This window comes from Phalacrocorax aristotelis, chromosome 18 (assembly GCF_949628215.1).
Source record: "Phalacrocorax aristotelis chromosome 18, bGulAri2.1, whole genome shotgun sequence".
In the NCBI taxonomy this organism is placed as follows: domain Eukaryota; kingdom Metazoa; phylum Chordata; class Aves; order Suliformes; family Phalacrocoracidae; genus Phalacrocorax; species Phalacrocorax aristotelis.
The window spans coordinates 9692726-9707016 of record NC_134293.1 but is presented as its reverse complement, the minus strand read 5'-3'; the positions used below and the strand labels follow the sequence as shown (position 1 = coordinate 9707016).

Here is a 14291-nt window from a genome sequence, read left to right as displayed (position 1 = left end):
GATTGCACAGACTATACATCTCCTGCGAAGGTCACACAATACACTGATTGTACACAGATCCACGCTCAGCAGAATGCAGAGTTTGTTGGGCTGTTTTTGTTTTGCCCAATCTAATAAAAAAAAGATATTTGAGAGCAGATTAACACCGAGTCATCTACTTTATTCCAAATATCTGGCTTAAACATTTAAGTATCCAATTCAAAAGGCAACGAGCTGTACATGAACAGGCACTATGTGCAGAAAATCCAAATCACCTACTTGCAGCAGATATTTTTTGAGAAAAAACACGACCATGATCCAGATCTGATCCTAAAAACTCTGAGCTATGATATGAACTTACTTGCTGTGGGTTTGTATCTCAAACCCAACAGCTATACATCTCAGCAATCACCAGAAATGATACATTATACCCTTCCAGGGGTGATGGTGAGTAAAGTGAGAAGCGGGGAGGGGGGGCAAATGCATAATGTGAAGTGAGAGATCATGGGCAAAGCTGTGGGAGCCGTACACAATCTCAGTACACGGCCCCACCAGGCATACTGACTAGTCTTGAGCACACAGCATGCTCCCAATCCCCGTACATCCCACTGGTTAGAGATATTCATACGTGAACTGACCTCTCTTATGCCACTTTTTCAGAACTTCATCAGCTGATCAGTTTTATGCTTTTATTCACTGAACACACCTGGCCAGGGCAGCAGTCAGTCAGTGAGGATGAAGTATCCAAGCCCTTTTTTGGGGTCAGGATTTTCTCAACATACCATCCTTAACTGAAATTTTGTGTTCAAGGTCTGCATCGAGCCCTTCTAATTTCTTGCAGGTTTTTTCTGAGCAAATAACTCCAAATATAGTATGAGCAATATAAATGAGCGATTCTGTGAAATAAATTATACAGCAATACATAAGGCTCCTGTCATCTTCAAGGATGTGAATCCTAAACAACTGTACAGGTTTAAGCGTGAAATAAGACAAGCACACCCCAGTGCGGGACTGAGACACTTGCCCTATATGCTCAATGACTGCGCCAAATTACACATGCACTAATGTTTACAGACACAGCACTTTTGTCAATGAAAAGGACTATGGGAAGCAGTGTCGGAGGGGGAAGCTGCTGCTCCTGGTGCCAGGACCAGGAGGGCAAAAGGCCAGAAAAACCTGCTGGCGAGGATAACTGCTCCCCTTTCACCTCTGAATCACAGGATGACATGGGGCAAGACCTAGTTCCGTAAGTTGTTGTGTGTGTAAAGCACAGATAATACCGACCTACCCCACAGCCCCAGGATTCACAGGTGGTGAAGCAGTCCGAGTGCCTACGCAGAGAGGGTTCATATGTGCATAGCAGGCTTATAATTACAGAAAGTGAGAATGACTTACAGCTCGCGCTTGGGAGGAATGCGTAAAGCAGCTTGGGAATACTCCCGCAGCAGCAGCGGCAAACTCCTGTGTAATGCTGCCCTGCAAATTAGAGCACTGGCAGCGCGCTAGATCACATAACCCCGTTTCTGAATTCTTGGTGTAGGTTTGGTTTTTAAGAGGCACTCGTGGCAAAGTTCATCACTGCCTTCCTCTGCAATTATTTAAAATCCCTATTTCCTTTCTCACAAAGAATTCTGCAAACAAGACCATGCAAATAAAGCACTCTGCTGCATCCTCCAGGCCACTCACAACCCAGACGTAGCACAAGAGGACACACGTTTACTGTGTTGGAAAACAGCATTGCTGAAACAGTCACATTTTGTAGCGGAGAGACCATCACCTGTGTTCAGAATGGAGTTGCTTAAGCCACAGACAGGCCAGCTTTGACAGGTCTTATTATTTTATAGCTAGTATTGTGACACATGGGAGTTTTCCTACAGACCTCACTATTGCATAAAAGAGAATGGCATAAAAAATAAATTAAGGGGATATTACTTTCTAGCACCTTTATAAAAAGTAAACATCCTATCAGACCCAAAATAAAAAGAGCAAAATCTCTGTATTCTAAATATTTTAAGGCTTTTGTGGAGACCAATTCGCCCATTTAACTACCTGAAGGAGGATGCTTACAGCAAGGTCAGTGTGTGATGGTTAAATCAGACCAATAGCCAATACCATGTAGCAGCAATCTGATGCCACTGTAATCCTACGGATTCTCATCCCAAATCCATCTATGCCAAAGGGAATCTTTCTTTTGATTTCAATGAATATTGGCTCAGGCCTCTAATGATTAATCTGCTCTTGCAGGATTAGTTCAATTGTTTGAGGCAGAACAAGCAGGAGCAGATTCTGCCCTGAAGCTGCACCGTTACTCCAATGGGCATAACTGCAAGCGTACTGATGTTACTACAGACTTACACCAGCATGGCTGAATAGGATTTGGTTCATTATATTTGAACCACCATAAGCTGAACATCTGTGGGAAGCAGATTTTCTTTCCCTGCTGTTCTGCGAGGAGCTACAGACAGAGAGAGCAGGAGGGCGTCTGACCTCCATATGCCTTCGGTGTGTGCTTGCATCTCATTCTACATTGAGTGCACTGAATATTAAGGATTAACTATATCAAATCCTTCTAAGAGCATCTAATGATTAAGACAATTAAAATCAGACTCTCAGTTGTCTCTAGATGTCACCTGTAAAGCTGATTAAATCAAGATTGATTCAATGCCCTTTTACATTGCTTGGAATGCATCAAACCACTTCTCTGTGGGAGAGGAATGCTGCCAAGGGTCCTTCCCTCTTCAAGACAGGAATCAGAATGGGTGGGAGAACCACCACCTCCAAACACCCCACAGGAACCCCAGCACAAAACACATTTCAGACTGCAGGACGGCAGACAGTGGCTCATGAAAGGGACGTGTGAGCTGAATACAAGCCCTATGCAAATAGTCAAACGGTTGATCCACAACCATGCCAGAAAACATTCGGCTTCTGGATACACAGTAGGGATTAGAAGCAAATATGCAGGGTCTCACGAGAGCATCAGTGTCCACGAGCGAGTGGACTTCTAGCGAGTGATGTGATCTACACGCAAGGCACTCTGGTCACCCCACAGTAACAATGAATGAACGTGCTCAAGCTCTAATGATCACTCAGCAAAGCTTCTCTGGTGGTTGTCGCAGTCCCTACACCTCTGCCGCACTGACCATCAGCCACCACAGTTCCCCTCCCAGCCTCACTTCTCTGTTTGAGCTGTACATCAATCCTAAATCAGCAAACCAGCAACAATTTTCCCTGTGTAGCCCTTGAAAACACACTCTTGTTTTCTTTCAGGTATCTGATAACCTCTTCAACAGATGACTGCCTGTGTGTACACGGGTATTGTAGCTCTTACTACTAATTGATAATCTGCTGATACTGTAGTAGTCAGAGGCATTTGATCTCAAAACATGCTCTTTGGCACCTCATCTTCCCAATTCCCCTAGGAACTGAAGACGCTGTGTACACAGACCCATTAAGATAAAGCAAGACCTAATCAAACTTCAGACACCAATGATGCATTTCCAGCAAGGATCACTAATCTGACTCAGGGAACATCCATTCACGCTTGCAGCATGGATTTCATTGAGGACAGCACTCAGATGAGAGCTGACAATGCCGATCACTCCATGAGGCCTGAAGCAAAACAGCAAAAACAAAGGTTTGCTAAAAGTAATAGCAGCCTCTGGCCCCACGATGTGGGGTCTTTTCTCTCACTTTGCCAGTGCCCAACACCCTGAATTAATATTAATCAAGAGCCACAAAACCTTTGAATAGCCAAGAAGTAGCTCCCTACATCTGTGCCAGTCAATCAGCTGCTCCAGACACTAAAATTCCATTTCTTTTGTTTCAGACAAAACAGTAGTTTAGTGTCTTTAATATTTATTTGGAAATGAGAATTAATAGATTGATACAAAACCAGACAGCCTCAGCACTCTTTATTGCAGCTTTATAGAAAAGCCTGTGTTAAGACACTGCCAAACCATCAATGATTACCTGAGAATAACTTGCCCAAGCCTTCCCTTATTACCGAGGCATGAATTCCTCACTAAGGACCACCTTTCCTCACTCTGTTTTACTGCAACATAATCCTAGCGGCAACAGGGTTGTCTCAAGTCAGGTACTTTTTGCACATGGCAAAATTACTCAAAGTACTTCTGACAAGGTATGTCAAAAAAGATGCATTATTGATATGCATTCAGCCAATTTACTCCAACAAAATCCTGAGAAACTTAAGGGGCAACAACTGACTTTCAGGTTAATTTACCAAGATGCTGCTGTTCTGTTGCAGATAAATAAAAAGGAATGAAGATTTCCCACCGAGGAAGGTAAGAGCAAGGCACTAATCCTAGAGTGGAGGTAAGGCAGTGGTGAGATTTAGGCTCCTCCAGCAGAATTCATGCAGGTATAGCTCATTAATGACGGGGCCTGGGTGTATGCAAAGAGACTGATCCATATAGAATTGCTGAGTCTCTGAAACTAGAAGCAGCCCTCAGAAGGTAACTGTATTTCTAAAAAACAAACCAGAAAACAAAGTTAAAGTTAACCCACCCCACCAACCCCACCACGAGACTCAAAACCAAATTCAACCCTGATAAAAAGATTATGCCACACAATTTTCAAAGGAAACCACCTTTAATTGCGAAGAGGGACTTGGGATGTAACCCATGGAGTCCAGTCTGTCCAACCCTCTGTTGGCCTCCTCCTCTTACTCTCCGATGCTAGGAGTGATTGGTCACATGCAGGTTGGAGTGGCAGCTCTGATCACACACCCCACCTAATGCAAACTCAGCACTGCACCCAGCAAACCCGTCCCAGCTGCTGCTGAAGAACGAGAAGCTCATCCCCTCAGCGCAGCAGTAGCTATCTCCCCCAGGATGCAACCAGCCGATTAGCAACCAGAAACCAAGTACAACTAACTACCCCAATAACTAGCACGGCTCAGGCTTATAAAACCCTCATTACTGCATATTTAGTTTAATTACCCTACGGAGCCAGTCATCTAGTGCTCTTTAATGGCCCTGTGAGCGCTCCAGTCAGCTTCCCTTTTATTTTTAGTGAACAAAAGCATCATACAGTGTTTGCAAAGGCAGACATTATGCCAGCAAATATTAATAGTTCTGTGCATTTATTTTTCATCAAAAATAACGTATGTACACTTATATGGAAATGAGAGGGCGTTCCCAGGCTAGTTTAGCTATCAAAGTATAGTTTTTGGAAATGAAACTGGGCACCCACTGAAACACAGTTTTGATACTCACAGCCATGCCTAAATATGATATTCAGGTCACAGATACTTGCACCTGCCCATTCAGAAAGACAGGATCCATCTGTAAAATTCAAGATCTAGGCTGGATGCAGACTGGATGCGTTTAAGTCTCATGGGAAATCTAACAGGTTTGGGCGTTTTTGCCTCCAGCGCGGACATCCCAGTGTTGCCCAGCTCCATCTGCAAGTACTAATTTTCTGTTTTTTCCTCCCCCTTTTGCCAGAATTCTTTAATTGAAGAGATTTAAGAACCATAAAAAGCACTATAAATGAATGCCAGAGCCAGCTGACAGCAAAATGCAGTAGGAAAGGCAAGACTTTCCTGTCTAACCAAGTTACTCTAATGCTGCTCTGAGCAGACAAAAAACACTCTGAAATGTGAACGCTTCCCTTCCCAGCAGCTTTCACCTGTTCCACCAGCTGGAAGGGCTGTGTGGACCCATTCATCACAGCTTCCATTCTCTCTCCATCTTGCAACTCCAGGCAAAAGCAGGCTCTTCCAGGAGGAGGGTGGGAAAGAAACCAAGACATATGAGCTTTGTAAGTAACAACAAATCTAAGCACTATATTGAGCCCTTTACCAGTGACCCATGCCCTTTGCACAGAAACCTCTCTTGCACATGGGGCCGAGAGCAGTAACTTTCTTTACTTGAAGCATGGGAAATAAGCCAATGCATTTGTGGGAAATCCTCTCCTGAGACAGCTAGAGATGAATTTTCAGTCTGGTTTTAAGGAAAATAGTTACCACAAAGCAGCAGAACTTACTTTTTCCATTGTTCCAGCTTTATGGGAGAAAAGGGAGGGAGAATGTTAGCATTGACACCACTCATTGAGGCTCACGTTTTTCCAAGAATCCACGTCAGGTACCAGTCCCCACTGACTTTCAGTGAAAATGACTTCTTCACAAAAAAAAGTGCTCCCACCCACAACAAGCCTATGCACCTGACCCAGAATACCACTGCAAAAAGCCCTTATACCTCATGGATCTTTGAAAGGGCCAGCTCACACAGGAGAGGGTAATTCTCCACTCTAGGAAAGTTCAAAGAGGACACTCCACCATCTAGTAGGAAACAGGGGCTTCGAATAAGTTTTCAGGAAAAATAGCTCTGACATACTGAGCCAGCTTGTCACACACTACGACTACATGATATTTGGTCTCCACAGAAACCTACAGCCATGAATTGTGAAGTTATATATACATGCACACAGAGCATCTTACATCTGCATCAATCCTCTGTTCTGTTACAGAAGATGTGAGTTGTCAAGGGTACATGGAAATGTTTAACAGGGTACATCTCCACTGCCTGCAAAAGGAAAAGAGACAAGAGATGGATGAGAGACACTTTTTACAAAAGAACGTGAAGAGTGTGCTGGGGAAAAGAGGAAGAAGAAACCGAAGCAGCTTTGTGTATTCCAGACTAAGAATAAAAGAAAGTACCTCTCCTCACACTTTTGCAGACAAGACTGATCAGCTTATGGGAAGATAGGAGGAAGAAAGTGTGAAGCTTTTCAAAATTCGTTTGCATCTAATGGCTCTCTGACAACTCTCAGGTACAACTGGAGAATGAGTACCTTCTTTTGACACCCAGTATGGAAGATATAACCTCGATGTGGGATCTTTCTGGGCCAGCCCAGGCTACCAGAGCCAAGAGACAGCTCGGAGCCAACAGACTGTACATCGGTGCGGTTTAATTCTGCACTTTACTAGATTTATGGTTTTATTTTGCAACTATATTTCAAGCTCTTTAGATTTCTGTCTTCCCTCAAGGTAGCAAATTCATAAAGATCAATGTTGCAGCTCTGTATTTTGTAATCCAAACCACCCTGGTTTTCTTCCATCAAGCTGCAGGGCTCAGGTGGTTCACCAAATGCCTAAGAAAATGGAGAGGTCTCTTTTGGCATTTCTGGCAAGAGGCAGGTAAGCATGGAGGCAACACAGGAGTTCAGAAAAATCCAGTGCACTCAGATCCCCCTGGAGCCAGGCAAACCCTGACAGTCTCCCAGGAAGCACTCTCAGTGCACAGACAGTTCACAGAGCTCGTGCAAATGCTCAAAGGCAGCACAGAGCAGAGCTCACTGTTTCTGCAGGGCTTCTCAAACGCCTCTCATACAGCCTCCTTCATGGAACTTTTTAAGACCTGATGTAAAGCCTGGTATCTTTAGAGAATCCTTCCATCCCAGCAGACACCCAATATACCACATGAAGGCACTTTCCTGGACAGTGACAGAAAAGGGAAGAAAACTAGAAAAGCCCTTTGCTGTATTCACATTAAACACACAAAAGACAACTGTTTTCAGCCCCTCCATCTCTGCCGTTGTCCCCCTGTGCATTAGAAAGGCTGCGATGCCGCGACACTGGGGAAAGCACTTAGTGCTGACTGCACATTACTAGACCTAACGTGACCGCCCTTGGGCTGGCATATAGTTACCTCCTCTTGACAAAGTTGGGTTATCAGTACTGCTGTGAATGTGAATTAACAGCAGCGATGTGCTTACAGGCCAGAGGTCAAGTGACGCAGGTTAGCAAGACAGAAAAGTGAGGATGGGGCAAAGCTCCATTACCCTCCTGTGGCCCAGACCTGATTAATCTCAGGAAAGGTAATGAAATCTAGTCTCCATGGCCATCTACCACCAGATCCTTTGGCTGCAGGCATCCTCAAAGTTTACGTCAGTGCCTGCTGTGGTTAGGCTTTTAGTGATGTGGACACTTGGCTCTGAAATAGAATTAAACCACTTTGACAGAAAAAAGAATATTTTCTTTTGGAGTTCTTCCCTGCCAAAGGCTGAATCTCATGATTGTGCTGCGGCTGGGCCCCAGAGCCAGCACAGATGCTGCTGCTCTCAGAGAAGGGCACGCAGGCAAGTCAACAGGATTTTGGGATGAGCATTTTGCTCACTGCTTCAAATTATCATTGGAAAAGAGAGGCGCAGAAGGCAGCGAGGGGCCAGAGATCTGCAGGAGGAAGAGCAGGTACCGGCCATGCATAGATACATCAGTAGTTCTTGTGCAGAACACAGAGCAAGATGACAATGCTAGGGGTGACATCAAAGATGATGCTACAAGCCCTACTGCAGCTACCCACCTAGCACCCGCTGGGTGAACAGCCCCATGTGCTCTGTTCTCACCTTCCAGGTAGGAACAGCTCAGTGCTGTGATTGCTCCGGCAGCTCTGCGACTCCTGAAAGCCCCCTGCACCACCCCGAGAGGCAGAGGAGCAGCAGCACAGCTCACAGCACAGTGGTTGCGCAGTACCAACCCACCCTCCCGAGACTTCTCCCCTTCTCCATACACATATTTTTCCAGGAATAAAACTCATTCTAGAACTTCCCAGGCGAAGGTCAAACTCAGCTTGGTGCAGATTCTGCCCACACTCGGGCGGCTTTGCTGCACATCTATCACAGTGACAGATGGCTGCGATAGCTGAACAAGGCACAAAGAAGCTCCAGCAAACAAGCGCTGCATTCAACTGAAAGGCTGCATCGGACCCCGGTGCTGACTATCCATGCTGACTAACTCTTTCATACCGCAACACACGCGCCGACTGCGTTTGCCGAGAAGCCTTTGTGCAAAGCCTCTGAGGAGAAGACAGGACTCGGATCTTGTGTCCCGTCCCCCGCCCCTATTTTTTCTGTAAGCAACAAAAATCAGCTGAAAGTAACTCCACGCCACACTGCAATTATAAATCCAGCATGAAGCACCTTGAGAGATTCACAACTGGTAGCTAAACAGTCACTTCACTGGGGTCCTTCAAGTTCATTTCGCTATCCAGGCTAGGTGCTAGGAGAAACAAGGGAGAAATACAGACATGGGTCTGGGGAATAAGTTAAAAATAAATAGCCAAACCTATAAACCTTATCCCAAGAATTTCCTTTGTCGATTTGCACTCCCCTCTAGCAAACAAATATAAGACGACTTCGGTATCTTCAATTTAGATACTAAATTAAGAAATTAGCCTTTCCGATATCAAAACCCAGTCAAACACAAAAAAGTGCAATTCACATGTTTACCTCTACATTTAGGGCCAAGTCCTCAGCCAAGGAAGAGCAGTGCCGCCCACTCCCTACAAGGCTGTCTTACACCAAAGAATCTGGAACTACGCCCATGATCTCACGCAGTGACTGGCCCCTCAAACAAGATGTTGCACATGTGCAAAAAACTATGGCTTTTACAATACTGTTCAAGGAAAGAATTTACTGAGTGGGAGAGGTGATATATACACTATTAATCACTGGAAGAAGAGAACACTCAGCTGAAGAAATCCATGAGCAAAGCAGAGGCCCTGACATGTACCAACAGAGCAGAGCCAGGGTCGCTCAGCAGCAAGCAGGGTCTTTGCTTGGAAGTCCTGTGCAGAGGTCGTGCCTGAACCACCCTCTCAATGGAGGGTACTCATGGGACAAGGACACGTGCCCCAGCACAACAGAAACAGGGTTTTTTTTGTTTTGTTTAAATACCTAACACTTCAGCATTACTGTGACAGAAGATAGCACTTCCTGGTGACCCTCATTTTTGCACTATCATTATCACAGACTAAGTTGTCATAGCGTGCTAAAGCAAATTGTGACCAGTATTAGCCCCTATACTAAAAATGTTCCGTGACAGGTACAACGCTTTCCTGCTTCTGCCAAACACTGTATACTTTCAGGACTGAAACATACAGCAAAGTAACTAAGCATGTGGGCAGTGGCCTAAATTATTATGGGACAAGAGGTTGACAGATCTCAGGGAGCAACCAGCGACTTTCTCAAATGAAAGTGTAATATATTGAATGTATAAGTGATTAATAGGATATACATCACCCTGGAGCTTTTCCCCAAAACCAAGAGGAAAGCCTTTTTTAACAATGTGAAACAAAAAAAAACCCAAAACAAAACAACCATTACATACAAAACTTGAATATTTGCTATATTTTCCTCAGGGAAGGGGTTGACTCAGCCACATTGGACGCTTTAAAGAGTCGTCTGGACAGGGTGCTGGGCCATCTTGTCTAGGCTGTGCTCTTCCTAGAAAGGTTGGACTAGATGATCCCTGAGGTCCCTTCCAACCTGGGATTCTGTGTAAATTATATTTAATAAAAAAAACAACCCTGCAGTCAAAGCAGCCAGAAAAATTACTCCTAGGCAAAACGCTTTTGAAGCGTTAATTATACTGCATAATGGCAGTCTGTATAGCTTATGTATACACTGGATATAGATCAACGGTCAATAAAGCGTGTATATGTATGTCTAGGTAAGTCATTATTCAAATCCCCATGCTTCAAATTATTCTGTTCAAACAAAGGCACTAATCTGAGGTAATCAGCAGAGGACAAATCACCTTAAGTGCCTGGTTCTTACTCTTGCATTATCTCAGGCCAGAAGCAATGGCTACAGGACAGTGTTTAAGAAGGCCACGGGTGACGTTCCCATCTGCCCAATTACTACCAGCTCTTTAAATGTTAGTGTCTGTACAGGTATACACACACACACACACACGAGACAGGAGGCAGCACCTAAATACCAGAGGATCCATCTGCCTCCCACCCACTCCACAACCTGCCTGGTTTCTGCATTAGTTGGGAGAGGGAAAACATTTACTCACCCCATTACACTTGTTTTGATCCATGCTTACGATCAATCTACGCACAGATGGGGAATTTCACGCCCTACTGAACGCTGGCACCACTAGGCCTTTGCCTTTAATCCAGGTAATCACCTGGGCCAGCTCATGCCCCTACCAAATCAAGTCCTTACCTTCTTTTGAACCAGTGGTGACGGCAGCTGCAGTGGTCCCTGATGCCCGTCCCACTGGGCTGGAGTGCTTCCCAGCCCTGCCGGGGATTTTAAGTCCACTTGGCTTCAGCATGTTTGCTGTCTCCTGTCAGACTCGTATTGCCAGTGTCTCAAAGACCTGTCGTGGTATCACCATTCAGGCTTCTCGATGATGGACCTCTTCCATTATCACAGACCTGGGAGAGAAGAGCACAAAGAAATCAGACGGAGAATGGGTGGGAGAGCACCAAACAGGCTCCCAGAAAGCAGGGCCCAGCTCCCTCCTCAGATCCCTTGGAGAGCCAGGATCTTTCTTCTCTTACAAAACAAGGGTGATTATTTCCTTCATCTCCCACCTTGAATGTAACATTCTTTTCCTCAATCTCACAGTCTCACTTTAACCCTGGAGTCCTGGACCAAAGCTGAAACCTCCTAGAACCACCAAACAAGAATTTAAATTCAGTTTGGGAATTGAGTGACTGAAATTGTTGACTGGTTTTAAGTTCTAAAATCTCAGTTCACGCACCGGCCCAGACTCAGTTCTGATGTCGGAGCCCTTACCAAGAGCACACTAATGACCCTCAGCACTAGACCTTTGGTGCACGGCCCCCATTTTCACTAGACTTCAGGGCAGCCTCTCCAAATTGAGAGGAAAAGGAAGAAAGAGGCCAGTGTCCGAGGTGGGGCTTTCAGCTCCTTTCCTTAAGAACAAATCCAAAACCTTGTTACAGAAAAAGGGCATCTGACCCCATGGGTGAGCAGTAAGACTGGGGGGGTGGGGGGGGGGAACCGAGGAACCGAAACCTTTCTGAAACATAAGCATGACTCTAACGACGACTCATTAGTGAAGTCACATAACCCTCCCCTATGCCATTCCCTTCCCGGTAGACAAATGGAATAAAACCGCCAAACCCCTTGAAAGGATGTTGCACTAACAAGCACATAACTCCTCCAGCAAAAAGTTTTATGACAAGAAAAGAAACAGAAAGAAAATTGCTAAGTTGCTTTAAAAAATGCAAAAACATTCCTAATGGATAAAGAAAAACAATGAAAAAATTGAGACTATCAGCCAAAAGGAAGCTAAGGCTGGCTGCACGAGCAGGCTAGGACGTGGAGGGAAGAAGGTGGCAGCAGAGCGAGGCAGGGACGACACCAACATAATGGCAAAGGGAATTGCAAGAAGAGCAAACCAAGGACTGGCCAGAAGCCGGGGGACACCCAGACCTGCTTCCTGGGCCAAGGAAGGAGGCAGCCTGCTGCAGGCAGCACTCCAGAGAATTAACGTAGCAAAGATTTACAGATGCTGCGAGGGGGGGGTTGCAATAGCAGGGACAGGAACTGATTAAAGCATGAGTAAGGATTTCAACACAGGCTGGGTCAGAGAGAGGAGCCGGCAGGGCTCCAGGGAAAGCTGCAAGCAGACACAGAGGAGGAAAAACCACAAGGAGAATTCCAAAACTGTATTCCTGAGGGCTCACAAATATCTGACACACCAGAGTGTTTCAGCCGTAAGAGTCAGTTGTCCCACACTGGCTTAGAGAGACAAAGAAAGGAGGGATCAGCAGAGACAGCCCAGGGAGGGACTCTGAGTGAAAACCCAAGGGATCAAGCCCCATCTCTTCCCCGAGTCCCACAAAATGGGTGTTCAACACCTGGGGTGGCTTCAGACACCTGCAGGCTGCACCTACTGGGCAGTATTTGGCTCGTACAGAAGTCAGGGCTGTTTATGAGAAGCAGGATGCTCAGGTCACATCACCAGCAGCAGGAACAACAGACAAGAGCAAGCAGTTCTTGTTAAAGAAGAGAGAAAACAGCCTTCCTGCAACAGAGCCAGCGAGGACCAAATGCTGTCACAGAGCTGGACAGGAGAGGCTGCAGTTTTCAGCTCTATTTAGCATAAAACAGGAGACGAGTAACAGACTCTGGAGGTGAGAAACATTGATCAGCCCGGTCCCTCCTATCTGTCAAGCCATCAACATCTCCCTCCCACCCACTCCCCATCTCATATGACACATTTTGCCCAGGGCTAGCTTTGATTTTACAGAGCAAGTTAATATCTTGCACTTCTGCTGGCAGGTGATGTGCTCTACCAAGATATCTCACCTCATCTCCATCACCTTCAACCTGAAGGTTTGCTCTCTTCACAATACGCCCTTATTCCTAGATTTACACATCTCATCACTCTGTTCTACCTTTTGGTTACAAGTTTTGATGTTGTACTTGTGATTAAGCAAGCTGGGGATGCTGGTCCTTCCAGATAAAACTTGATGGCCAGCTGAATCCACAACCAGGAACGTGGACAGGGGAAGGATAAAAGGACACAGGGGAAGGCTAAAACAGTAGCAGAGAAGAATTTAAGCAGGAAAGGGTGCCTGAATAATAACAAAAATATTTTTCAGGCCTCTGTTAAAGTCAGTCTCTGGATCCCTAACTTTTCAGCCAGAACCACATAAACTTTAGGGAGACAGTAAATTTAGTCTGTTCCTCTATTTTGCTGCTCATCTGTGAAGAAACAGGGAACTTTGGTTCATTTTCCCTCCACTACTCATTATCCCTGAAGATCATCTGGCCACACAAGTCACAGGATATTGTGATATTCTGCTCCTTCTCAGGATGACTGGATTTTATTTTTATGCAGGGGGAGAGAAATAAGAGGAAGTGCATTCCCACTGCATAAAGATTTCTGCCAGAAGCCTTTACGCAGACATATTTGCTTTCAACACACTAATGCTGAAAAACAAATGAACTCCACAGGCTGCTAATTAAGCTACCCTCCGAACAGATAGCTTCTTTTATCCTGAAATACAATCACCACAGCTAGTTCACAGCCACACTCACCAGGGTCTCCACGCCACACACCAGATTCAAAAAACTTCTGGCCTCACTGCCAGATACCCCCTGCCCAGCCACACTCACTGCGTGTCAGTCCACAGGGGAGTCTGATGGGGGCTAACTCACGTATCTTAAGTGTCCTTCTCACCTCCTCGAGCTGCAGGCTGACCAAAGCCAGGAAACAGGGACAACTGCCTTAGTGTATACCTGCACACTCGTTATCGCATGGGAAATGGGAATGAACTTCACTAAATTTTACTATAAATGCAGCCTGAAAGAAATACATTGATAAAAATAAATGTCTGGGACATTTTTAAAGAAGTCTATGCCTGCTGCTAGGGGCAGATAGTCCTTCTCTGTCACTAGTTTCTCCCCCATTTCAACACAAAAATATATGAGCAGATTTTTAGGAAGCCCCGAAGGCTGAGCATGGAGCTCTTCTGAATGACACCATTAGGTCATCTTCACCACCCAGAGCAACGCTG

At 45.4% G+C, this 14291-nt stretch overlaps 1 protein-coding gene across 2 annotated transcripts in view; it reads right to left on the bottom strand.

Annotated features, from left to right (window-relative positions):
• The window catches only part of CLIP2 (CAP-Gly domain containing linker protein 2), an 81673-nt gene that overhangs the window by 54187 nt on the left and 13195 nt on the right, over nucleotides 1–14291 (bottom strand). For both annotated transcript variants that reach the window (XM_075113403.1, XM_075113405.1), the window contains exon 2: nucleotides 10957–11171. In XM_075113403.1, coding sequence (XP_074969504.1) covers nucleotides 10957–11068 — 112 coding nt within the window. In that variant the 5' untranslated portion in view covers nucleotides 11069–11171. The remainder of the gene's footprint in view (nucleotides 1–10956; nucleotides 11172–14291) is intronic.